Source organism: Varroa destructor, unplaced genomic scaffold, assembly GCF_002443255.2.
Source record: "Varroa destructor unplaced genomic scaffold, Vdes_3.0 BEIS01000005.1, whole genome shotgun sequence".
In the NCBI taxonomy this organism is placed as follows: Eukaryota; Metazoa; Arthropoda; class Arachnida; order Mesostigmata; family Varroidae; genus Varroa; species Varroa destructor.
Genome location: NW_019211458.1, coordinates 37522110 through 37548969, shown reverse-complemented (window position 1 = coordinate 37548969; position 26860 = coordinate 37522110). Strand labels below are relative to the sequence as shown.

The following is a 26860-nucleotide window of genomic DNA, read 5'->3' as shown; positions in this document are numbered from 1 at the left end:
TGATAGCGTGATAAAATCCACTGCTGCGGGGTTTATAACGTAATAGGAGCATGAGAATTCCCATCTAGTAGGAACAAAGGACAAGTGTGTGCTTATGCAATATTCTAACGTAGTTTAGGTTTCACTACAATAGGACGGAAAGGGCCAGCCTTATAGATATAAATTGACACATATATATACATGCAAGGACACGACGTTATACTTAAATATTCTAGTCACAAGTCAGGTGAAAGGCTTCGCAGTTGGACTGTCGCGTAAATAACTAATGTCCTCATCATATACAAGTCGAAAATTTAGAAGTACTTCATTGTTATACTTGACGTTACGTGTAACAGAAAAAAACAGGATTAAACGCTAAAAGGTAGCCGATCTCATGCGAACAAAGTCGTGCTGTCTTACCATGCTTGATAAAGTAGATGTCCGGCTTCCAGATTTTTCCTTCGTGCAGAAGTCCATTTAGGTGAGAATGGTTGGCTCCAGTTTCGTGATAGGCCAACCTTTGATCCATCCACTTTTGAATTAGCAGGAACTCGATCTCGTACTTCTAAATTTCGTTCACCCGTAAACCACATGAAGTAAAGTTTTTTACGAATGATACTGATATAGAAAAATTCCAATCTGTTTTTTTCTTTTGCTTAATAGCTAACTTGAGTTCGACGAGTCTCTGCAAACTTGCTCCATAGTGATGACTGTCACAAGTGGGCCGTATCGTGACTTGGTTAACCACTGTACCTCAATTGCACCTAGAGTCTGCTAGAGTCAACTACAGAAAGACCCGTTTCCAAGTAGAATAAACAAGTATCTATTGGCTTGCACTTAATGGACTAGTGGAATAAATTATAATTTGAGTTCGTTATCGTTAGATGCAGGATTAAAACTTTTTCTTTTTTAGACAGATAGAAATAGAAATGACACCCGGAAAACTCGAACTTCCTTGAGAAGCCGCTTCGCCGTGCGAACGACGAAATTCTATTGGAGTGTTAACGAATCGACTGACTTCAGATCTGGGGTTTTTAAGCTTAAACTTTGTTCAACTGAAGGTTTCTCAGCTCTAACGATACATATATATCGTTCACTGAATATCTCACTCGCTACCAGCATGGTACGAATTTAACAGGAATTATTAGTATTCCCAGCCAAACGTGAATACTGCCATATAAGTACTGGATAGCAGTACGGTGGTTAGCATAGGTCATTAAACATTGTACACACATGATCATCCCTGCCTTCGTTTACTCACTTTCGATAAATCACACTTCGCCTCCATAGCATCTGCATATAGATAGACCGAAGCACTCAGCTTAACTAACTGGCCGTTATATCTTCGTCATATTATCTTTGGCAAAGAGAATTACTATTTGGATCCAGCAGTATGACGAGAAGTTGCATAGGTCTAAAGTTAGATCGGACATACAGGGGCTCTTGCCGCGGCCTTCACAACTGGGATCCTCATTTGGCTTTGATGACAATCTACACTTATATATGCAATATAGGTTTAGGGTGTGCTTTCTAATTATTTATGTGACTATATGTCTCACGGTATACGAAAAGATTGAAATCGAGCAAAAACTAATATGACCTGCTGTCTGCCTTCTTACACAGTTGCGTCGTAGTGACCAGGCCCTATACCCACGGTATGAGCAATGAGCAGTATATAAAGTACAGCATCTCCATCTGCGCAGAGCAACTTGAACGCTTGCTCGTCTGACGACTTGATGAGCGAGCCTGGGAAAGGGCCACCCGTGAGACCCCTCTCATCGGACAGACAATATGGGATGTACTGTATGCCAGGTAACTATTTTTAGGCCGAGGAGCAGGCGGGGAGCTCCCTGCACGCCAAAAGCTGAGCCAAAACGGCCAAGCTAGTGTGTAACGACGGCTCCCGTAGTTGCGGTGGCGTCAAACGCAGAGATAATTGTAGAGCGCGTAATCGCTGCGGTGTATACGATGTCGTCCCAAAAGCCAGAGGCAGCGGGAACAGTGAATGAGAGGAAGGGAATCCTTTCCAACACCAGCAGTGCATCATGAGTTCAGCTAGCGACAGCGCTAAAAGTCAAGGGGCGGAGCTCCACCAGAAGGGCGTGAATGCATACAGCCAGCGTAGAACGGACAAACGTTAAAAGTGTACCACATCCAGCCATCTATCCGTGCTCTTACGGCGCGCCTCGACAAGATCCCAGGCCCCGTTCGTCTTAGTCTCCTGCCTTATCCTTTGGTTTCTCACTTTAGTTTGTAACATTTTTTCGGTTGTGGGACACTGCTGCCTGACCGCGGTCTCTCACAGTTATTAGCTGGTACAGCAGCGCCAAGAATATTCGTTGTAGTCAGAAAGAGAATAATAGTGGATTGGGAGATTTTCTTCGCTTATGGCCTCCACCTGTTGCGATCGTGTTGCTGATCGTGCTGTGTTTACAGAAATTTAGTAATAATTATAATAACATTCTACGAACCCAGAAAGAGAAAAAGTAAATGATATCTGCTTGCGAACATGCGTCTAATCGTCGACAATGGTAGTTTCAGGCGCGTTATGAATTCTGGCTTTGTTTCTTCATATATTCGCTTTACAATGTATTATTGTAGTACTCTGTAGTGTATTGTTAAAAAGTTGCTGAGTGTTGTACTTAACGGGTTCAAAAAACAATGTCAGATCCGATTTTTTTTTTTTCGCTCTCATCAGAAAATCGGTGTGTATCGCAAGCCATTTTTACGTCGCGTTTAAGTAGAATTAAAAAATCATTGTAGTATCAGCGTTCGATGGCGTAAGTGGACAAGTGTGTTGATGCTCGAGTGCCAACTTACCAAACTAGATTCATCTGGAGATGACATGCTCAGCAACAGAACACTCACGTTTACTTTGGTTGTTTCTGAAACAGACGAAATACATGATTGTATTATAAGAGCCAATACGTCAGCAATGCGAAAAGACCGCTAACCACAGAGGAATCTTAAAATCATAATTTTTTTTTTTTCTTCAAACTATACATCTAGCCTGTGTTGTTACTTTGTCGCAACGTATGACAAGTATATAACAACTATTGCTTCACCATCTCTCTGTTTAGTAGTCAAAGAGATCGAGCCATTTTTTCATGTCATATTTCAAATCATACTCGTATCGATAAACAATTGATAAGTTTGAAAATACTTCATTAGAGCTAAACAGCCGCCAGTACGCATATAGACGAAATTCAACACAAATGACAGCAGAGAGAGATAACATTAAACCAAGACAAACAACGACACCGATCGGGACCAGTCATTTGCTTGTCCTACTTTTCATAATAAATATCAGAAGCGGCAAATGGGCACACTCTACTTGAATACGCCAGTCAGCCGTTTCTACAAAACGTAGTCGGCACCTGTCACGGAACAAGTTCAAACGAAGATTGCTTATTAAGGTTAAATATTAATTATTTTCGAAAATTAAAAAAGACGGTAGTGAACAGTATCAGTTTCTCTCCGACCCAGACTGTGCATTATATTTCGCAGGAAGGCCCGAAATCGCCAAAGGATCTGCGGAAAATTAGGTGCTGCCTGTATCTGTCGGCCCTTAGCAACGTATCGAAAACTGGTGGTATTCTACAACTGATTTCTCTGATAAATTCGGTTAATGACAAAGTACGCCGCCAAGACAGTACGTTTAGCTTCTACCACTTCTAGTACCAGTCTGTTGTTCCAAAAACTTCGACTTCGGTCTCTGTTAAAACGATTCCATGTGATCTCATCTTTTCCACAACACAATTTGTGGACCAAATTTGCTTCACCTTTAAATCACACTCAAGTGTCAATCTAAACCAGTAGGATCTTGGGTACTCGACATCTGCTGAGCTTCGTGTCGGCACAAACGTCGTACGCCTGAGTTTCCATATTGTCACAGCCCCGAAGTTGACAAGCAGCTTATTCACGTAAAGTAACGTAGGACGTTAGATTTGCTAGGGTATATTTGCTGAAATATTCATTACTATTACATAAGTTGCCACTACTCGTTGTAGTAAGTATCATAAAAGGAATTTAAAGATATCCTCTACCGTACTTTTGAGTCAGACCTATGGCAAAGGCATACTCGATTGTTACTATTGGATTAGGATGTTTTCGTAATCTAGATCAATTTTGTCCACTATTATTGTTGCTAATACCTAACTTATGCTGGTTATTATCAAACACTAATATATTAAAATGTATGAGCTTATTAAACATTACATTTTCCTTTTACTTGACAAGGGCTCTATTTTCCATGCGATTTCGTATTGCTCGCAACAGCTTTACCACTGTTCTTCATTAGTATTAAGAAAAATAAATTTTAAAAAAATCTTTGGTTGGACTGAATTGAAGAGCGATACAGCCATGGCCGACGAGGGCTTAAGAGAACACAAATTCTGCGATAGCTTCACTGAAAGATATTCAACCAAAGGACAGGAATCTGTAGGTAAGTTCCAGCAATCATTGTCCCTCAAGATTCCTCTATGACAAAGGTAATTAAATGAATACCGTAGCCATAGCGACAATACAAACATAGGAATTTTGCCCTTCCTGTAAACATGAGCTTACATCTCCTCAGGTGGCCCGGAAGCCGACGGCCCCTCACCACAGATGCGTCGAACAAAATTCAAATCTATATAAACGTGCAACAACGTCGAGTATATACAACGTGAATGAAAAGTCGGACCTATAAAACCGGAACACGATCGTTCTCATTCTCCAAATGTGGAGCAACGTTTGGTGGTACAGAGCAAGTGCTTACTGACTCCGTTGTCAACAAAACATTTGTTGTCGTATAGTTTTGTTCGCTGCCACCGCCTTTACAGTAGCTGCCGTACAACACTTTAGCAATATTTGTACTAGTATGTCCGAAGCTGCTGAAACAGATTCCATCATCTAAAAGCAGGTTGCCATAGCTCGCGGTTTTTATGCTCTCCGACTACGATCACGGATGTTTTCGCTTTCATCCCGCCATCATGTCGGTCTCTTAAGCTCAAATGAGACGCATATTGCTAAAAGGACAAGAGCTATACGTACATATTGGCAGGCAATAAGCAACCGATTGTCAAAAAGAACCTCGCCAGACTGAAGACAACGACAGGCGAGAGTCTGCTTGGTACTCCCGGCTGACCGAAAAGAACGCTGGGGGGAGGAATTTCTATTCCGTTTTCCAACTTCCGTCACCTTCATAATTAATTAAAGTATGAGAGTATACGACTGTATCCTCTTTACCAGTACGGCAAGATAGTTGGCAGCTATGCTTCTAGTTAAAACATATTAAATGTGAAATCCCCTGTAGGGAGGCAAAATATCTACCGAGACGAATTTGTCGTGCCGGGAACGCTCTGGACCAGTTGGTTTAGAACAAAAGGCTACACTCCACGACCATCGCTGACATGAAATCGGCACCATATCTACTGATTTGAAGTCTACAACTGATACGCGCTGCCCCTGTTGCGCCGACGTTGGCTAACGAATTCTTGATTTTGTATGCACGTACGTAGAAAAGCATACGCCTTACAAATTAGTTCGGTGACTCCTACAGTTATCCTACCAGCGTACTTTCTTTTTCTCTATCTAAAAGTAGCCGCAGTTCTTTGGCTGACAAACATACCCGCTTAATCTCAAACAGCTGAGGTTCGCTTAACTGGGTTTGGTGTTCGTAAATAAGGGTAAACGGGTAAAGAATTGTTTTGCTGCTTAAATCTAGCCGTTTTGTAGTAGTAGTGTCCTTGAAATAGCTCGAATCGCTTGCATAATAGTCTCTGTGGCCTTTTTGCCCTGTGAAGTTTTGTTGGCTGGCCTACAGCTCGTTCGCTTGATTCAATCGACGTTTCGGATATTGCATACGTTCAAGGGTGTAATTAATAGTGGTTTCGCGTCTCATCAATAGTTATATCGTCTGTTGATACAGAACTGTTTTAGTAGCCCAAAACGATATCCTGAAATTTCATTTCGTTCTAATCTACCACGAACAACAGCGGCAGCTTTTCTGCGAACATCACCGAGTACCTAGGCTACACCTCGACGCACGCTCGCGTTGAAGTACCACCCGTATCTGCCATTCAGTGATTTTCGATTCAGTTGTCTCTCGAAGAAATTCAATGGGGCTTTGCCATCATATATTTCAATATTGCGGTTATCTTTGTAGTGTAAACAAGCCCCAAAATCACCTCGTCGGTATAGCATCGCATGGTTTTCCCTTACTAGAAGATCTAGCCGTGATAGGTATTGCGCGACTCGTTATCTGGGGTTTTCCCCAACAGCTCTATGAAACGGACAGGTGACCACTTGCGATGGTACCATTTACCAACGCTGGAACCAAAACCTAAACTTAACCTGCCTTGGCTGGCATTAGTTGAAAAATGTATGCACTGTATGCCACCAACATATAAAGGCTGACAACTTTCTCTAAAAAAACATTTCTAATTTGATAAATCTAGAAAGAATTGATTCTGGAAAAAAATTAAACTGCAAAACAATTGTCTTACACCGTGGCTACAGTTTAATTGGACGATTTTGACTTGCGTCCTCATGGTATATATATATACCATGAGGACGCATATATATAGATTGATTGGAAAGCGGCCACTTGTTTATAGGACAAATACAAGTAAGTACAAACACCGTGTGTAATACATAGGAGTGTAAAGGATATGCATAGACGACCCTTTATTGAAAGTGATGTTCCGGTATCTCGCTTTTTTGGTCCTTTCCTATGTAGGCCTCAATTCGTGTCGCTTCTCCACAGACGAGGCATGACGTAATAGGCCTATCCACCGATCTAGCAGTCTATACAGAAAGAATATTTACTCCAAACGGCAGTGCTTTTCACACACTCAGGCCAGGTACTATAAGCCCATTTGAGTGGGCGTGCCTTATAGTGGCGTGAGCACAGCTGGCTTGAAAAAATCAGCCAGATGAACCAGATTGCGCTCAGAGCAATGCTGTTGACATTGTACGTTATAGGTAAATGAAAACCAGTTTATCAAAGAGCAGCGATTATAGCTAACAGGATCCAGTACTACTATACTGAATTGCGTACTAGGTAAATGGAAGAATCTAACACTTACAACTGTACCAGGTTGTACGGAGCAAATCGACAACGAGTTTCTTTCGAATTTATAAGAAACAAGTTAAAAAAAATTACTTCTGTTAGAATCAGGGTAATAACTTCTGATAGGTCCATAGCATTAATGTCTCTTTGTGCTATGGTGTGCATCAGTCAGTTAAGCTAGCACGATTTAATTAACGAATGATGATCCCTCCAGTAAACTTGCGTCATTCTCATTGCTAAAGTGCACCATAAAGGGTTATAGGTACAAAAAATTTAAATGTACGTCTGTCAAATTGTGCATAATCAAGTAGCAATTCCCTGTCGTTATCACTACCAGCTTATGTATAAGTAGCTGATCATAATCAGTATTCCCCCATTAGCCAATCAGATGATGTAGTGGCCTTAAGCAATGCGCCTTGATAACTACAATTTTTCGAAACTCCAAAACACTTTTTCCAGGTTTAACGCTGAAATTTCTATTTGAAAAAACACGACCCTTTACTGGCTAATGATGGCTCATAACTTGCATAGAATACAATTTATCGTATAAAACTTGAGAAAACTATTTCGAGCTTCTTCACCTCACCATCTTTTCAAAATCAAAATTGACGATTCAACTTCAAAATGCAAACTAACACTCATTGCCGTAAATCGCTAAAAAAAAAAAGCTCTCACTCTATTTCCTCGAACGGTTACGTAAAGCTGGCACCAGTATTTCTATAGGGTCTATGTATCGTTATGTGCATTGTTGCTTCTATACCAATCGAAAACCAGTCGATGATAAGTTTTGCAAATGACTTATTGAAGGTCTTATGATTGAAAATATCGTTGGCTACACATTAATTTAAAAGCAGTGTCCATTAGCAAAGCCAGAAAAACGTCGTGGAGATACGTCCGTTATGAGATGCGTTCCGTGAGTTTTTGAGGCATACGGGCAGAGATGGCAGTGATCAACGCTGGAAATAGGTCAGATGCGGTATCGACGCAGATAGAAAGAACCCGTAAAAAAACTCAACTGGTTGCTTGATGAAAAGATATTCGCTAAATACGCAAAGCCCAGAACCAAATCCTCCTTTCATACTTACAAGATCGACGTGGCAATCTTCCTCTAACGGGTCGATATTTTTAGATTGGAAGGTAGAATAGCTTCTTACTTAAGAAAAGCATGCTCTAGGTCGAAGAAATTGCGGTCCATATTTTCGTGGGCAGCCGAAACCTCGGTATTTTCTGACTGTCATCAAATTCATCTAAGTGCACAGAAAATCGTTCCTGGCCTGATAAAACAGTCTTTTACATACAGATGAGTTTAGACTGGCGTATGTGCATACGTACGTGGCTGCGATATGTTACTGCTTGGATGAGAAAGCCTCGGAAATACGCTCCTTGCTAGTACTTCGACGACACCGTTGATCTGTGAATTCGTATGGCAGAAGGAATAATTGAAACAGGATGATCGTCAGGACAACGAGAGGCTTGTTGCAGTGGATACCCTCAGTCGCGTCGAAAGCTGTAAGTTGTGTAAGCCCTTATCCGGCTTTAGAAACGGTAAAACCCTGTTCGACACCCGCACTAGTATCGCAAGGATAGCGCAGAATAATGTTGGGCCAATTAGGCGCTAAAAGATACCGCGCCACGGGATGTCCTTATCCCGCCGGGTAAGTGTGGCCGATTCATAAGAAATCAAACATTATAATTCAATTATATATAAGTGCGGAGAAAGTGGCCGTATATATAAGTTTTGGATTATTCCTGACCGACTGGGTGAAGTTAGCTCTTAAATAAAAAAAAAGCAACTCCTGTTTTTTGCTTAATGCGTTACATAACCCGTGAAAAAGGACAAGAAGCTGAAACAAAGTTCGAGAAATTAACTTTGCAGCTGTACGACGAAGCCAAATTATTGGGCTGAAACCAAGCTTACACACCCTCGCACAGGACCACATATTCTTTGTCAAAGCATCCTGAGGATCCGACACATTACCGAAACTGGGAATGGGCTATTGTTTAGGTGATTTGTTAAGATTTCCGTTGTTTCGCATCGCTTGATTCGCTACTTTACGAAGGTAACTTACAAATTCGCTCGCAGTATTTAACTTTCGTCAGTGTCAGTTTAGGCTGACTATAGCATTAAACTAAGGATAAAATGCGAATGTTATAACTACTTATCTAGCAGCATTTTTACGCACGTATATAAAGGGACATTGTATCATGCTGAGTGCATGGTGACTATTGCTAATCTTCTGAACAAAGCATTATATTGAATTAATTGAGTTGGGGCAGTGAACGAGTTAAACGTGAAGGTCAGTCCCAGAAATGAAGTCCATAAGTGCGTCGGACCACCTAAATATTTATTTTCATTATAACAATATTCACTTTGTTTGCTCTCTAAGCTTCCGCAAGGTCGAAGAGGCTATACGATACAGCGTAACTAAACAGCGAAGTAAACGTGGGAACTAGCTAGGGCCCAACGCCGAAGAGATTTCTATACTATGACTTCAGCCGGCAGCACAAGGAACACGTACACACGTACATGCGTGTTCAACGAAGCGTCCCATAGCGTAGTGCCACAGAACCATGTCTCCCTCAATTTTAGATTATTCTCGAGGGAATAGGTTGCTGACTTGTTAGCCATCATGCACTATTACAAGTTACCGAGCCATTCAATGTTACCACAGGTGTGCTATACCACTATGTGAGCTAGCTATCCAGAAATACGGATAAGATGCTGCGGTTCCACTTGCAGAGACAGATGGGCTCATGTAATTACAATAGAGGAAATTTTATTTCCTTTATCGAGAAGAACCCTCCTCTGCTGGGTATACATAAAAAAGTATGATATGTTTTTCTTATACAAAAATGCTATGTGGTTATTAAATATAAAAACAAACATAAAAATAAAATATATACCAAATTATTATTTATGCAGGCTCACGTAAATAGGATGCATATGCGTACAGGATATTCGCTTACTTAAGCAATTAATAATAATAGATTCTGAAAATATTTTCCCAAAGTTACCAAACTAACAGTTCTTAAGCAGGTAACCAAACATTTTTCTTCTTAATATATATTTAAAGTATGAACTTTGTTTAATATATATTAAAAAGGGTTTTCAACATAACTTGGCATAAATTAATCAATCAGTCGTGACTATAGTAAACGCATATTTGTACCGAAGAACATCTTGTCCGTGTCGGGCTGATAGCTGTAAAATTTTGTTTTCTACCTAATTTATGTCTGATCGCATTCAGCTACAAATGGACTTTCGCCAGCAGATTGCGCAGGTAGACATATTTTCTCCGTAGCATCAAAAACAATCATTGTAATATTCTTACCAAACGATAAAGGACGTGATCTATCTCTTACGAAAATTGCTAGCGATAAAGGTAAATGAGTTAACAATGGAAAATTGTTAGAGATTGGGGTAACGGTCCGGAGATTTTATAGACGCTTCAAGGTCACCTTGTATGTACCCCTCTGCCGAATCGCTCATAAACTGATTCAGTTCAGCCCAGGCACAAATCATTGTCATCATCGCGATTTCGTCTATTCTAGAAGCGAGAATAAACGCAATGGATAAAGGCCGCCAATGCGAACATGTGGAAAAGCCTCAGCATATTATACCAAAACCAGGTTACCTCATGAAAAAATTCGTAGTGCCTCCTTCACAGTGACTGGTGTTGGTATGCAACCAAATTATCTAGCGTTATTTGAATACATTCACATGTCCCGTATTTATCGATATTGTTTTATCATTTTATTTTTCATTAGTATTTATTTCCGTTAATTAGTTTAGATTATCATTGAATATTTATCATATAAATCTAAAGCGGTGGTGTTATTATAAATAAAGTATCCACCATCGTATAGTCTTTGTCCGAACAAATTCTCATATAATTTCTGTACACCGATAGAACGTAATTATGATACCCGGAGCCTCCATCATTTCAGCCGCCATCGTTTAAATGTCGGCGTTAACAGATAACAATTCCAAGGTCCAGCCAGATTACTCCGTATGAGGTCTACAGGTGCTATACACCTTACGTATTGAACAGCCACGCTATCTAACTGCTCTAGGCTTTTTATCTCGTACTAACTACTGATCTTTCTACTACGAACCCTTATATAGCGAAAAGAAAACGAAGTCTTCTCACTTGCTTCAGTAGTCCTTTTTTTTTTCCATTTATCTTGAAACATTGCAAGCGCCTTATCAACATTCTGTCTGGCTGCCTGCATATATACCCACATGCGCGCGTGAGGGTGTTTGAGCAAATTTTCCCGAACCGGTTACTAACAGTGATTTGGTGTTCCCGCACGTTGGGTCAATTGGATGGCCAATGTGTGGGCCTTTATTTGGCGGCGACGTATCACTACCTAGCGAGCGCGAATGACCAGTCAGCATCATAAGTCTTTTGGCTATAATACTGTAAAGCTGTGTATGCAGAAACAATGGTGCCCGCTGCTAAGAAGAAGGACCGAAGATCTCAGGAAATGGAAGTGTCTTTACTGGAGATAGATAGCACTAGTGCCACAGTGGTCGATCACGTTTGTCCAGTTAATGCGTTCTATTGTTTTTCTCAGTGTCCCTTTCACCGTCTTTACGCGACTCTTCTGACATAGAAAGCTGTTCAGGGCCTTTATTCATTGGGCATACAGCCGTTATGATGATCGCACGGGACCATCTGTATGGTCGGCGATTCTTCAAGGTTATGCTTGTTATTAAACCTGTTTGCTCTGAAGGCTGCTACATGCACGATAATCAACTGACCTAACAAGCCGATTAGGTTTTATTTATGGATATCTTTTTCTTTGAGACTCGTGAACATAAGGCAGGTAGGTAATGCGGTCTTTAGGTGTTTGTTACATTAAAGCACGGTAGGTGCTCAGACGGAGGAAAAACCTGTTCTCAACATTTGAACATGAAAACGGACGGAAGCTTGCGATTCGACTTCTGGATAGGCGCATCCTGGACGGGTTTCTAATCAGTAAGCATGTAAATTCACAAAAATGCTCAATTCGAGGTTAATTCGTACGTTTATAAACTGAATTTTAACCATAGTAATTTAATGTGTAATAAAGCGTCCGGAACGCTCAACGTCACTAATATATATATATATATATATATATATATATATATATATAATAAGAATATAGGTACGATACAAAACCTAATATCTCCATTTTGTTCAATATTGTTCCAATTGATTCCATTGATTCACAATAATCTGCCTGCTTAAATGGAGACTTTTTATCAGAATCTAGCTCTGACCCTTTACGGAGGTAGAACATATTCATATAATGGTATTGTGTAAGGATGAACTGCGGTAAACGCAGTTTTATTTTCTCTCCTTCGTTTTACTAATTTTACGTATTTTTTAACGGGTTTTGAAACTGATTAAATTAATATCCAAAACATAGCCTTTGCTACTTTTTTAATCTTTGTATCCCACGTTGTTCGGCGTCCAATGATCTACGACGAAAAACGAAAACCGTCCTACAGACGAGCAGAGTCCCACTTAATTTTAGTCAGTGTCCTTATGTATTATGCATTACTGCGTACGAGGTACGTTTGGAAAGGCTGCCGTGTCTTTGTGAAGACACCATGATAGCCAAATTGCTTCTCTAGTTCCAATTTTAATGGTATTATATTAGGTTGCCACATATAGTGGCTGAATACGAAGCAATGTTTAAGCTGATCGATGATGATGCCCAACTCATTTCATAGTCAGTCCCGTATGCCTTAAACTTGTCATTGGCTATAAATTAATGCTACTAAGGGTTCTGGTGAAACACTTCTATACTACAGGATTCGATAGAATATCCAGCCGGTCAGTGTTCAGACGATGTATATAAGAGGGGAGTCCATACACGAACAATCGATGTTCAGAACAATAACGGTTTCTTTTAAAAGTGTCAAAGCTAACCTAATTATTGCTTAGTAAAGGTGCCGTCGCTCTACATAAACTGGTCACCCTAAAGCCACTGCGTGAGACAATGGCTGCTGAGCAATTTTTTCTTGGCGCCACATCTACTGCGACAGCTCGCTTCCTTCCTATAGTTTAAACAACAGCGGGATTGGACGAAAATGACGGACTATTAATACTCTTCCACCGTATACACAGTACGCGGAAATATGGGCACAACCCCACTGCCTCAGTGGTGCTTTATGACGGCGGCAGCGTCAGTAATACCCATCGCGCGTCATCCATAAAAAAAGTATAGTCTATTGTGAGTTATGATAATATAGAGCTTTTGATCTGGGCCTTTTTGGTGCCGCAGTCCAAAGTAAACATCATGAACGATTGGGTAGACCAAGGAGGGATAAGGAAAAAAAGACCGAGTTACCCGAGCGATTGGAAGACGATTTTAAAGTAGGTTCGTCAACAACACAAAAGCGAGGGAAACAAAAGGAGGAATGTATATATATAAAGCATACGTATATCCGTTCACCTGCTAATCACTGTGGTTGAAATTAAATATGCTCACAGTCATCAAACCAACCTATTTCGTTGGCTGGTCTACGGCGAGTGTCAATGAAAAGCTCTTAGATCATTTTTGTTTAATGCATTTTAAATTAGAGCAGCAGCGAGACATTTCAGAAATTGTTTCGTACTCTGGATACCTGTACAGTACCCACGCCGTTCGTGCATGGCCTGGTAAACACATGCACATCAAGCTATATAATTTGTGTGCAAGTTTTCTAATGACTGCCTAGGAAGGCAATACCCCAAAGATCGAGTTATAATCGAAGTTCGCATCACAGATGTAGCGACAATTGATTGCCAAAGGTAAAAAAAGCCATAGTTCTATATAGCATACCGTACTCGCCAGTACAGCAACATATCTGGAAATTAAATGGATGATTCTATTGTGGTTCTATTAAGATATCATCTTATATATAGAACTGTGTAAAAACCCGGTTGTTTAGAAATTTACATACTGCTGAAGTGTGGCACCCATATTCCACCAAACACATATAAGTCCTATAATGAGGCTGGGGCACGAACAACCATTATGTCGGCCACAAGCTATAAGACCTGTTTGAACGCTAGAGCATTGTTCTCGACGTATCTTAATATCAGCTTAAGCCAAAGCCTGTGGTAGGCGCATAATTTGAAAGACGGTTGCAGAAAACATTTACATTTTTTATCGTGACCGGAATTCATTATTATAACTTTAAGCCGAGTCAAAACAGCGAGGCAAAACTTACTATTGACAAGGGGTCTAAGCCGAGTACTTTTTAACTCTAATTTTATTATTCATTATTGTTCTAAATAATTAATTATTCAGTAAAATTAAAAAAATCCAATTTGTGTTTCAGCGCTTGGTCCTCATGGGACCTTATCAAAGTAGAGATGATGTTAAACTATCAGTATGAAACTTAATGAAGACTATATGATAAATTAAGTTAACCTAAGTGTTCCCACATTATAGGGAAAACAGTAAATAAGTAGGAGTGCAGTTACTTGAAGATGTTTTTCCTTCAGCATATGCTTTTATCACGTAAGAGTTTCATTTATAATCGATTCCTATTATTATATCTAGCATTGCTTTGATTGGACTGAATTAGCTACACAAATGATTTACGTAAAGCTGTATGCCGGCCGTACTGCTTTGCAGCTTGCCTTTATTGATATTGTGTTTGACTGACTGACTGACCCTTCGAGAGTGCTGTAATCAGGACCTAAAATTACTGATGTTTTTGTCGAGAAAACAAGCAAATGTAGTGCATTTAGGGTTCTGTCTTCGTTGAGTAAAGTATTGTCTCCTTTTTGACTTCGTCATGTTACTATATGCCATTTTGGCTATTTGTTCGTTGGTTTCTACGTTCTTGGATCGCAGTGGACGTACTCAAATTTTGGCACGGGGCCGATCGTGGAACACTCAGCGGCCGACTGAGCTCCTGTGACGCCCTACGAGTCTCTTTGATGAACGAAACAAGGCTTAATAATTAAGATTACTCAGCTTGACGGACTCCACCGGATTAGGCTGTTTTAAATGCCTTAGCAATATGTAGTAGCTTTAATTGTTTAAGCTGCATCATTTCTTAAGATATTTTTATTTCGCAAGCTGAAATCATAGCCGACCCGATTGCAACGCCGCAGACGCTTGATGCAATGGAAGGCCTTCCGGAAATCATTCTAACATTTCTTCGGGTCTCACACATACCTACAGGGTTCGCTATAATTATGCTTAGATTTTCTATAAATTAAAGCATACGTTATCCTACGGTAACCCCCCAAAGTAGATACTTTCACTCTAATAAAGTCGCAAAATTACTCGTCGCCTTCCATCATCTTAACCTACTCGTTGAAGTACCGAAACGGGCGTTTCCCATACCTGTGAAGAATGAATATGTATATTTCACAGGTCTAAACGAACACAGTTTCGATTGTGTCCGTACAGTTTCACAATCAATAAATATATGTAAAAGCAAAGGGTAATGGTAATAATGTACAATATTTTCTCGACTTAACTCTAGCAAAGTGACAGCCCCTCGAACGACGCCATAAAATGTTCTTTTAACGGTTTTGACTTCATACGGAATACAGTCGATTCTCCACTCAAACGAAGTGCTGATTTCCATCTTTATCTCGGCGACAACAGTACAACATACATCGAGGGTAGGCCCACCATGTACCCTCAAAAAAATGCTCATTTATTATATTCATGTTTCACACTGTGCGCTCCCGCGCGGTAATAACAAGAGTAGGTACAAACATGTTTTAGTACGTTGCGCAATTGTGTTGAAAGACGTACACAATTTATAGGTGATAGCATTTCTACAAACCTCTCTCCCTTTTCTTTCGGTTTTCCGCTCTAATCTCGTTATTGTGCATTGCTTCTACCTGCAATCTTCCCTTTATCCTGTCACCCGAATCTCATGTACACGTTAATGGCCTTTCTGGCGTCCCAATCCAAGCGCCAAGAGTAGTAGCGGCAGCTGTTGGCGTGCGCGCCAAAAAGCAGTGAGGACTCCGGCTGCGCTGATAGGGGGCATTGGCCCCATATCGGCACCGATGGCTTACACCGATTCAGAGGATACAACATGAATGTCGAATTGACTTTCAGTGGTCACTGCCAGCTTTGTTTTACATTAGCCGATATCACAATTGCCATTGGCTTCACTTACGGAACTCTGCTGTCAAATGTAACATTTGTAGCGAAAGGGGCGTGGAACAAAGGTTTGAGGCGCTGTAATAAACTATGGTATATTGAATGCGTGTTCCTTATGCGCACATTGCCGATGCTAAGAGCACGCCATATTCGTCGAAATCAATGGTTGTAAGGGTGGGTGGGCCGAGAGAGAGAGAGAGGGGGGAGGGGGCGGCAAAGCAGGGGTGGGGCTACATTATCAAAGATTGGTTCCTAGCTTAGTCAATGTTGTGTAGCGGAGGATACTTATATTCCCCAATGACACCAACAGCTGTAGCAGACGTAAACGCAATAGTATCGATCTTGTTTGAGGTTAGTGTACTCGCAGCTGTACCCGCCAATCAATGCATTAGCAGTAGTGTTTGCGTACATGGCGGTCCATCCGTCCGTCAAAATACTTCAGTACAAATTAACGTTACGTAGAAGCTGAGAGCTATGGGGCAAGTGCATGGACAGACCAGCGAAACGCATGGGAACAGCGTGGAACGCTAACAAATCCTTCGCTTACCCAAGGCATTAACAGGGCTTGTATTCGAAAAAATAGCAAAAGCAGTTACTCAAGGCTCACGGACTCTCAGTTGGTAGAGGCTGACATATTTTAGATATAGGGAGAGAAGGCCATTTATATCTGCAAGGACGACTTGCCAATCATAAAATGGACCGCTGCAAAACGATAGAAGCCATCCGAAACCCTTTTATGTAGCGGTATTTTTCGAAAACGGGCAAACAAGTTTCAACCTGGAGTAGATTTTTCGAAGATAAATACGTTACGGAATTACATGGGCTGTTTAATTATTAAATGTTACGAATCTGACCGTTCTCAGACTCAAATGTTTGCTGTATACAGAATGGTCAATAAACAGTTGTGTAAGCGGGTGAAATGGATTCTCCTTAAATTTTGTTAACTCATAAAAACTTAGGAGATACGGAGCAGTTTTAGGGAGCGGAGGAATCAAAAACTTTTCCGCCACTTACTAATGACAGATTGAACAGTGATGATTTGATTACCCGGCTTCGACGTAACATTACTAGTTACGCGCATAATCGTAGTGAAATCATAGCAGTAAGTTTACTAGATGAAAAAATAAAGTTGGCTTTGTTGCATGTTTCTGTGTTCAGCTGGTTTTTTGGTTGCATCCTTCTTTCGGGCATTGCCCCATACACAAGTAAATAACTGAACTAAATATATGGAGAATCATTTTAGAGAAAAGTACGATTCGCCAGTTATTCCTACATATATATCTGAAAACTGAAAATGGAAGATTAGACACATTTCTATCCTTCGTTTCTGTCTTGTTTTTTATTCAGTCAAACATGAACGGAAGCCGTGTTAGTATATAAACAATCGGAAAGCCGGTTGCCAATCGTAAGACAAGCCAACAAGTAGTTCCAACTCTCTTATGGACTCTAGCGGTGCCCTTCATTTAGTGGCTACGAAGGCCTGTCACCTACCACATCAGCGTCGCTGCTTCGCTGACTAAATGACCGTTGGACGAAAGAAATGGTGCTTAGGACGGGCTAGCCGCGTGGCAGGCCGAATAAGACCTGAGGTGGTTGCTGCGGCTTGAGGAATGACATCTAGAGCTCTCGATGTCGAAATATCGCGGTACGCCATTCAGCTGGAGTTGTGCTATGGATAGCTTTTGAGTAAAGCAGTTATATGGCAGAGGAGCGTAGGTCGGGAACGGAAAAATAATCGGTTAGGGTATATATATGGGTAAAGGGGGCAGCTATTTGGCAGGCACTGCTGTAGGGTAGACAAGTCACTATAGACCAGTGTTGCAGAGGAGTAATGGGCTGCTCCATCGCTTCAACAGCCGCCATAGCCCTGTGCAGCTGCCTAATCAGAACTGGCCGTCTGCTCGGCTGACTGGGCGAACAATTCTCAGCGGACACTTTTGGGTAGCAGGGCCATTGCTGATGCTGCACCACTGGCGGGCGCCAGCCCCCGATTAACTCTACGACAGCTTTGTTGGTAGGTCCGTTAACGTTTGTTGGGTCGGTGGGCGGAAAAGTGGCTCATGTTCGGCTAGCTGATGTCTAGATCTGAGGCAATGCTTGGGTCTGGTGCCTAACACTTGCAGCTGAAGTAATGGTCGGGTCAGAACAGTGTATTCGAGGCCACAGACGAAATAGCCGATACTATATAAACATCTGTGGCGGAGCGCCATAAGAAGCAACGATATGGTTGGAGCTGTGTCTGTTCTAATAAGGATTTGACTGATACAGTATCGTCGGGATCAGACGTGGGTATAGCACGCACCTTTGCTTCGACGGCTAACGACAATGGCAAACAGGGCTTGCCGCTCTGTCAGTCGCTCTACGTAGGCCAAGGTCATGGAGGAAGATAGGTCCCTAGAATAACTTACTGACGTCATTTATATATGCATGGGGATACCAGGTAGAGTGTGCACTTCAAATGACTATTGTTGATACGTTCAGACTGCGTTTAATTAAAAGCAGAAGAAGCTTGCTTTTTGGCCCAACGGTATAGTGGAGTCATTATAGTATATCGACGGTTGTCACTTTCTCAGTTGTTGACAGTCTCGTGCTGTACAGATGGAGGAACAGTCAGTAGCCATTTCACTGCACTATGCGAATGGGGTAGACGTTATTCCTATGTATCTGACACCGACGTATGGGAACGAAATTTACTGGGTAATGAATTCCTGAAAAATTCGAATTTCGCACTAGTGATACGTGTGTAGGATACTAGTTGCCCTTACATTAAGATAGATGAAACGATGTCCTTGTTTTGTCCTTACATTAAGATAGATGAAACGATGTCCCTGTTTTGTGTTGTCTGATATCTGAGTTTTCCGCACACATAAGTTACGTATAGATAAGCCGACCGTAAACGCTTAGTAACAGCTTTTTGACCAAAACAAATTTTGACTCGGCGCACCTGCGGATGATCTCCATGGGTTCTAGCGAATTAGAATTGCACGTAAGCTTGAACAAGCTACAATGAACGTTAAATTAATCTGGCATCAGTGGTCAAGTAGTGGCAAGCAAGTTCGGAAACGACAATAGCGTGAAGCTAATAGTATATATCAGGCAATTACCAAATAGCTTACCTATTTCGAAACATTGTTGCAGTAATACACCGCGTCTATTATGTACACAGTTGGCTGTTCTGCGTCTTTTCCTCGGCGAGGTATCACATGGCATCTCTCAAGACTGCGCCGGTCATAGAAGCATTACATGGCGCACGTAAATCCTCTAATGTTGCATACATCATACGCATGATAAGGAAACCTATGTTTTCTTATCGTTGTAGGTTCGCTCTCTGTGTGCGCGCAGTAAAGGTCGTCCTCATGGTTTTGCATGATAATCAGACTATCACTTAGTTTCGTTTTCAGCGTTGTAACAGGATTTCTAACTTACCTGCTCTAGCCACCTAGAATCGATTACGTGTCAAAGCTAGCATAGGAAATCACCTGCATTACAGTGGGACCAAGGTTGGTACTATTTTAAGGTACAGCGAATACCGGCTGCTTCAAAAACGATCGAGACCTCATTGCGTTAAGACCTCTAAAATTTTGGGAAAAACGTTGTGTTAATTAACAACAATAGTAAGAGATCGGGATAAGGCAGGTGGGTAAATATTCGAATTATCCTATGTGATAATTACAAGACATAGCCATGAAACAGGAACCATTTTGTTTGCATAACCCCTAACGTTCGAGGTCGAAAAAAGAAACATTTCTGGGAGAATTGACATCAGTGTCTGCGAGCCACACTGACTGAGAGCCACCATAAACGCATTACGCTTGAACGCCAGCAGCAATTAACGTTTGTAAGCTTCGGTAAGGAAACCTAAAAAAACTTGGCCGACCTATAGATTCGTTTATCATCCTCCTATTGTACAATTTGATACTATTGCTGGTTCAACAACGGTTGTCATCGCAGTAATGTATAGCAACGAGCCGTACTTCTCACCTCTTATTTTGTAGTAAATATAATGGTAACAAACAAGAGGGCTTATCGATGGCATTGTATATACTTACATCTGTGCAAACTCTTCGTTCAAATAGTAATGGTCAATCATAATAGACGTTCGCGGGAGCGTACGACAAAAATAGCGACCAAAGCGGATTTCGAAGAATAAACATTATGGCACTTGGTAACGTTCGAGGTCGACCTTTCTCAAAATCGACCGAAGTTAAAGACTAACTTTTATTGGTTGCCAGCCTCGCATCGCTAGGACGGACATCGTAGATAGTTCAGTGGCGTTTTCCCAGTTCCCCATGTTACGTTAAAAAAAAAATCATTTACATCAGAAACGTTAGTCATGCTTTTCGTCGTTTTAATTAATTGAAGTAATTGACGTACTCTACGTCCAAGAAGACATGGTGATAAATAAAATGAACCTATATACACAATGAAAGTAAACAATGGGTGGACCTTTATAGGTTCTTATATCTTTATATCTTCTTGTCACGCCGCTATCCAAATGTGTTTTCATCCGCATTTATTTCAAGGTTAGTCTTATAAATCATCATTCAACTCCACAGCCTACATATTTAATGTGATTTGTTAAAGGAAACACATGACCACACTCACCTTCCGGGCGAATTCGATGATCGTATCTGCTGTTATTGACCAGATAATCAAGGATTTGTTTATCGGTATAGTTCATGAACTGATGGGTAGCCACTTTCGTAGTGTTTGGATCGTCGGAGTCCGGAGGCCGTGCGTCGACTAGATTCAACATCGTACCGAGCGTCATCATACCAGCAAGGCTCAACAATAACCTATTCGTTGTAATGGAACTGATCGAAAAGTAGCCATTATGAGCGCGGCGGTGTCCTCCGCCAGGTTCGCCTTGATGCTTTCGTCGATACGAACTGCAAGTCATCATTAGGTCGCACCACAGACTTTCACCGATGCTGCTCTTTTCATTTGTATCGTAACGACTATGATTGTTATTATGGTAATAATTAGCCCACGTGTGGGCATTCGTTGATGTCTCGTGTCCATCGTGATATAGCACGTTCTGAGCTGCGACGTCAAATTGGTGCACTGCGGACTTCGGCACGCCCCTCAGAGCTTTACCATGGGCGTTAGTTTGATCACCCTTGATGTGCTCGTGATGACGATGATGAGTATTACTACCGACGGTTGCTTTAGCAGAGCTATTTTCGCGCTTGTAAAAGAAGTAGTCGCTGGTAGCTATCGTTGTTGTATCAGTAAAGCTTAGGTCGTTGAAGCTTGCCATTGCTCGATCGCGTCCATCATTCACTTGTACGTTATCAAATTCGTGCCGTTGTTGTCGTAATGTCTCATCCTTGTGAAGGTTATCTTGGAAAACTGGAAGTTTATTGACAGGTCTCGCGTCTGCTGCTGCTGCTGCTGCTACTGCTGTCGCACCCATCATCATCGTCATCTCGTCGTCTGTTTTTACTACTGACATAATAGTGTTTGCCGGTGACGGGGGGAGTTTGACTTTATTATAATGGCCATTGTTGCTATCACCTAGCTTGCTGTTGAGTTTGTTTATGTTGCTCTTGTTGTTACTGGTGCAATCGTTGTTATTGTTGCCGTTATTGCTAATGTTGTTGCTGTTATTATTATTCATAGTGGAAGTCTTCGTACCGCATCGGTTGTAGTTTAATCAATCGTCGTGGAAGGGATGGAAATTGCAGCGACCGTCATAGTCACCACTGCATTCCTTTGTTGCTGTTGTATTTGAATCTTTCGCAATCTCCAGGTCACTAGTTGGTCGGTAACGACCGCAAAAAAATGCGATAACTAAAAATTGCGACAAGTCGGTCGCGACGCCTGGAACAAAGAAAGTTTCCGACTGAGGTTCCTAAACGATGAAAACCTGAACAATGGTGAAAAGCCGGCAAAAAGGACTATTCGACGATCCGAATCTGTTATGACAACGGCTGACTTTGGTCGAGCGTGTCTGTGGCAGCGTGAGTCTACCTCGTCGCCGTCGATCATATCTGATCTACGTTGACTATTTAATGTTTTGTAAACCGCATCGATGCAGCTTACGTTAGCACTGTTAGAAGCAATAATACAACTACGTCAATTAGTACCTGATAGTTCTTTTCATTAACGTATCCGATTCAAACTGACTATCGACCACGATTCGCGAGTGTTGCACTGTGGCTACCTCCGACGTATCTAAGGTAACAGTCCTATCCTTTACGGAAGCTTGCAGTTTTCCTCGTCTGCGCTCATTTTCTCTCAGTTTCACGCGTTTGTCCTATTTTTCTTCCAGCGTTTTGTTTTGTTCCGTCTGCTTCTTTCCACAGAACCCAACCGTAGAGGGAGGCTCTACTTCTCTTGCTTGGCCTCCCTGACGCCTGCTTCACTTGCGGCAATTGGTAAGCGGTTTCTCAGTCAGTGTGTATGCATGCATGTATGTGTATGTGTGTATTATTATTTGCCTTCATTGTTATTTATTGCAGTCTTTTCTTTCGCTTTTGTTTTGTTTGTGGCGCGGCGGGCGTTTTAGCTAAGAGTCAGCGGTAGCCTGATGATGCAGTATTATGATTATTATATATTTAGAAGCTCTTTGCCGCTTTCTAACTTTTTATCCGCGCCTCTTTTTTCTGCTATTGCTCTGTACGGCCTTTTCAGTTTGGTGATGTACCTTGCCCGCAGATTACCTCTAGACACCGTAGACTGTTGCCAGCCATTCTTGCTTCGTTTTTAAGGCTCTGGACAAATGATCTGTTTCATCTGATCGTCTTAGGCCGAACTTATTATTTCTGGTGCGATAACGTGCATGGTTTATTTGTTTGCGAGTGGCGACGGGGGTTCGTTTTCCGACAACCACCGTTTAAAAAGAATTTGTGTTCTCTTCTATTTTGATGGTGTCTTAGTATCGATGCGCAGGTTTAGTATACGTTCGTTCTTTGCATGTGTAGCTGAGTAAAACGTTATTTATATTGTTATAATTAATGCTAATTGCGATCTTATATATCAATAAGGTATGTGTATTACGTATATGTTTGTATGCACGTAACCATTGACGTGATGCACCTCTTCGTCCAAGCGTGTGCGGCCTTTACGCGACCGTGTTCATCCTTAGGTAACTTATTTGAATTGATTGTATCCTCGCTTAGCGCTAAACTGGTCCTCTTAATTGGGTACACTTCTATATCGAATGGTTGTATAGAGCCTTCTTTTTTTCCCCACCTTCTCTGTTGCTACCTATCTTTGCGTATGGCTGCCCAGTAGGTAAGGGTCAGCTGACTGTAGGCACGGGCTGTTGAGTTGTTGTCGCTCCTCGAGCTGAAGCTACGTGAGCGGAACTAGATACCAGAGGCGTTGTATACAGCGATAAGGCCAGCGACTGGTTTTGGTTCAAGGTGTTACGAGATTTTGCAACTCGTTGTCGTTTGATCAGGCTCTGAATGTCCTGCTCACCTATTTCTTCCTTCTCTCTCAATTTTTCCGTTCAGATCCTTTCTCTATCCGGTAAATGGTCTGATACAGGAGCGAGCCAGCTGTGCCCTGCTTGCCTGTTGAGTTGAACTTCTAGTTTTCTGACTACTTCACAACGCGGTTTGTCACTTTGAGGTTATATTAGGAATGGACTGAAAATTGTAGTGATGATGCATCAACTTTCTGTTCACGTTTTCCGTTAGTATACGGCTTTTGTTGATATTCGTTCGTTAACTTTCGCTGCTGCTGCTGCTGCCGTCGTTTACTGCCATTCATTCTTGTGAACTGCGTAGATTGTAGTAGGCATATGTACATATATGCTAGTAGGTGTTCGTTGCTGTTCTGTCCTTGTTTTTATATATACGTTACTGCCGTACACAAAGCTCGCCGGCTACAGAGAAACGATCTCACTACACCTGCGTGTTTACAGGAACTACTTTCAGCATGGTCAGCGTCATCAGCATATTCGATGCCGACGTTGTTGTCCTCGTTGCTTTTATTGCCATTCCTCCTACCTCACTGCTTCAAATTATAACTATTACTATATTTAGTGTTATTACCACTGTTACCAGCAGCTGCAGCAGCAGCAGCATCAGCTTGAGCCCTTGCTAGCCCGGGTGAGCGGGCGTATGGCTACTAAGAGCTCAAGTACAGGGAACAATTCGGCAGGCTCTGTTACAACTGTGTTACATGAACGCTCCAATAGACAATAATGGTACCGCCATACTATTTGTTTATACACACATAGATATATTGTTATCGTTACATTCTATAGGCTTTGATCGGAGCGGCAGCAGCAACCCCAAGCGACAATAGCAATCTCGATCGGAGCTCACGCTTACGTAGCTGACACACGAGCTACTTTACGATACCCATTAGCACACGACAGCAGCTCGTTCCCGAGCTAACGGCTGTGGAATCGTGGCGTCCTCGCCAGAGAAGAGGTTGAACGAATGACTGATAGTGAAGTTCTCTCGACGTCCCTTTGCTGTTTATACGTGGTGCGCTAGGCGCAGCTGGTTTTGGTGTTGCCCCAGACGGACTCAGCCGTGAAGGCGTTGAAACAAGGGAGAGATACAACGAAAAGGGTACTTTTTACAGTAGGCGGCGGCGGCGGCGGCGGCGGCGGCGGCGGTGGCGGTGGCGGCGACACCCTGTCCCGAGTCTCGCCACTCAGCGGCAGAGCACATCACTACGTTCACGGGCGGGCGACTGGTCCCATGCAGCGACGACGTTGACAACACGGACGAGATAGATGACGACACCTATCTAATCACGCACTGTGCACTTCGGTTTCCGATCCAGTGTTTCTATTATTTAGCATCGGGCGGCAGGATAAAGTGGCCGAGTAACGCCGCCCACTTACGCTGCTGCTGCTGCTGCTGCTGCTGCTGTTATTGTTGTTGTCGCGGCTTTTCGATGGAATGCGACATTCATTAGCAGGCCAGTCGGCCAACAAATAAACCACTGCTCGAACTGTCCTTCGCCACGTTCGGAAGCACAGAGCCTCTTTCGCCGATTCGGTTTTTCTCACTCATGCCGTTACTGCCACCAGGTACCAGAGTAACAGGACAGCTCTCAAGGGTCGACAGCGTTCTTCCTCTCGTTGCTCTTCCTTTTCTCTTTTCTCTGTTGCTGCCGTTGTCATCAATGAGTACTGCTGGATGCACGGACGGACATAGATGACCCAGTAGCTGACGTCTGCTCTTACTTCCGCTGCTGTCGTTAACCGCACCACACTGTTGGTTGTTAAAGCCGTCGGTGTTGCCGTTGCCGTTGCCGTTTAGTAATGTCTTGCCCTCGAACGACACGGGATTACGTTTTCCCCTAGTTAACTCCGACTCGTATGGCTGTATGATGCGTGATTGCAACTGCGACTCCAGCCCCCTTGTCTGTTTGTCTGCCTATGTGCATGTGTGAGTGTGAGCACCTCTTACTTTCACTGACGATGTGTGAGATCCTTGGCATGTGCTTGTGAGCCCACACACACACTAATCAGCAATAGTAGCTTTCATATTCTATGCGATTCACTGCCAGCCAGACTTGCAGCTAGCTTCTCAACCTGCTGTTTACTTACTGTCTACCTGAACCTATCAGGTCCTTCTACTACAGCCTGCTCGCCGTTTGGCTAACAAGCGCGCACGAGAGGACAGGCGACCTGTAACCTGCGACTTAAACCTGCGACCGTCGGATCAGCGAACGTCGGCGGCGCTTCAACCAACGATCGAAACGATGGTAAAGCATCATCGTCTTTTGGCGCATGCGCATCAGGCCCCCGTAGTGAGGCCCCGCTGAGGTTGTCTGCGATGCTCTGGAAAGGGAACCGGCTTGAAGAAAGAGGTGCTAAACACCCCTTTCCCTTCCCGCTACCTAGTAGCTTCCAGTCTGCCTGGAAGAGTAGTGAGCCAGATAGTTCGTTTACTCGCTGCGACTAGCGACAAGAACGAAAAATAGGCAAAGGAAAAGACTATTTTGATTCGGTGTTGTCCATCAGTTGTGAGTTGGCCGCGACATACAAGAGGGCGTTGTGGTATATGCTAGGATTTATAAGAAATATAGCGAAATCGTGGTCGAATATAACACCGTCTAACACGATTCTGATGGCAAGCAGAAATTGCAATTACATACAGTTAAGCTTACGCCAAAATCGGAATCGGGAGTACGAAAAGGGAGTTTATTGCAAAACACCGTGGTAACGATAAAAATAGCTGGGCTGTTTCGTACGGCATCAAACTATATCGGACGAGGCTTGCAAATAATAGATGTTTTACTAATAGAATCTTGCAGCTTTATCCTGAACAGGCTTGTGCATGTCAAGTGGCCAAAATGGGATAAATTGGCTGGTTTTATTGGTAGGATAAGGGTCTCCAAATGCGTTTGCGCCAACGGTTTCGCCAAAAACCCTTAGATGAGGTAAACCTATTTAGGTCACAAACGCTTAATGTGGGGTGTCCTATGAGACTGCTCTATATTTTATGATTGAACGCAACCTAAGATATCTCATAGCCGAAATTAATGTGAATCTAACCAGCAAATACACACTTTTCTCGCTGTTTGCATCCCGCCCGTTCATTTTGGATAGCTTTTTATATAGGCAACAATTTAATTTTAAGTGTTAACCTGTACCTGGCAAACAATTGATACATTTGGCTTGCTTGCTGTAGACGGTCCTTACCTGCTGAAATGAATAAATGATGTTTAGAATCCAAACCCGCCTGATGCACAACATTTGCTTTTTTTTTTTTTTTCATTTATTTTGTTATAATA

General features: G+C 42.2%; 1 protein-coding gene across 4 annotated transcripts in view; it reads right to left on the bottom strand.

Annotated features, from left to right (window-relative positions):
• Positions 1–25861, bottom strand: part of pHCl-1 (pH-sensitive chloride channel 1) — a 58125-nt gene extending 32264 nt beyond the window's left edge. Inside the window, exons 1-3 of one of the 4 annotated variants that reach the window (XR_015329030.1) lie at positions 20753–25850; positions 2800–2864; positions 400–544 (exon numbers count right to left, since the gene is read on the bottom strand). Coding sequence is in view for 3 of the 4 variants with exons in the window: in XM_086990880.1 (XP_086847006.1) it covers positions 400–544; positions 2800–2864; positions 20753–21767 (1225 nt within the window). In the remaining variant the exon portion in view is untranslated. Of the gene's footprint in view, positions 1–399; positions 545–2799; positions 2865–20752 lie in introns of all 4 variants that reach the window. The other 3 variants (XM_086990880.1, XM_022808513.2, XM_022808514.2) reach the window with 3 other exon arrangements.
• Between the last annotated feature and the right edge of the window lie 999 nt (positions 25862–26860).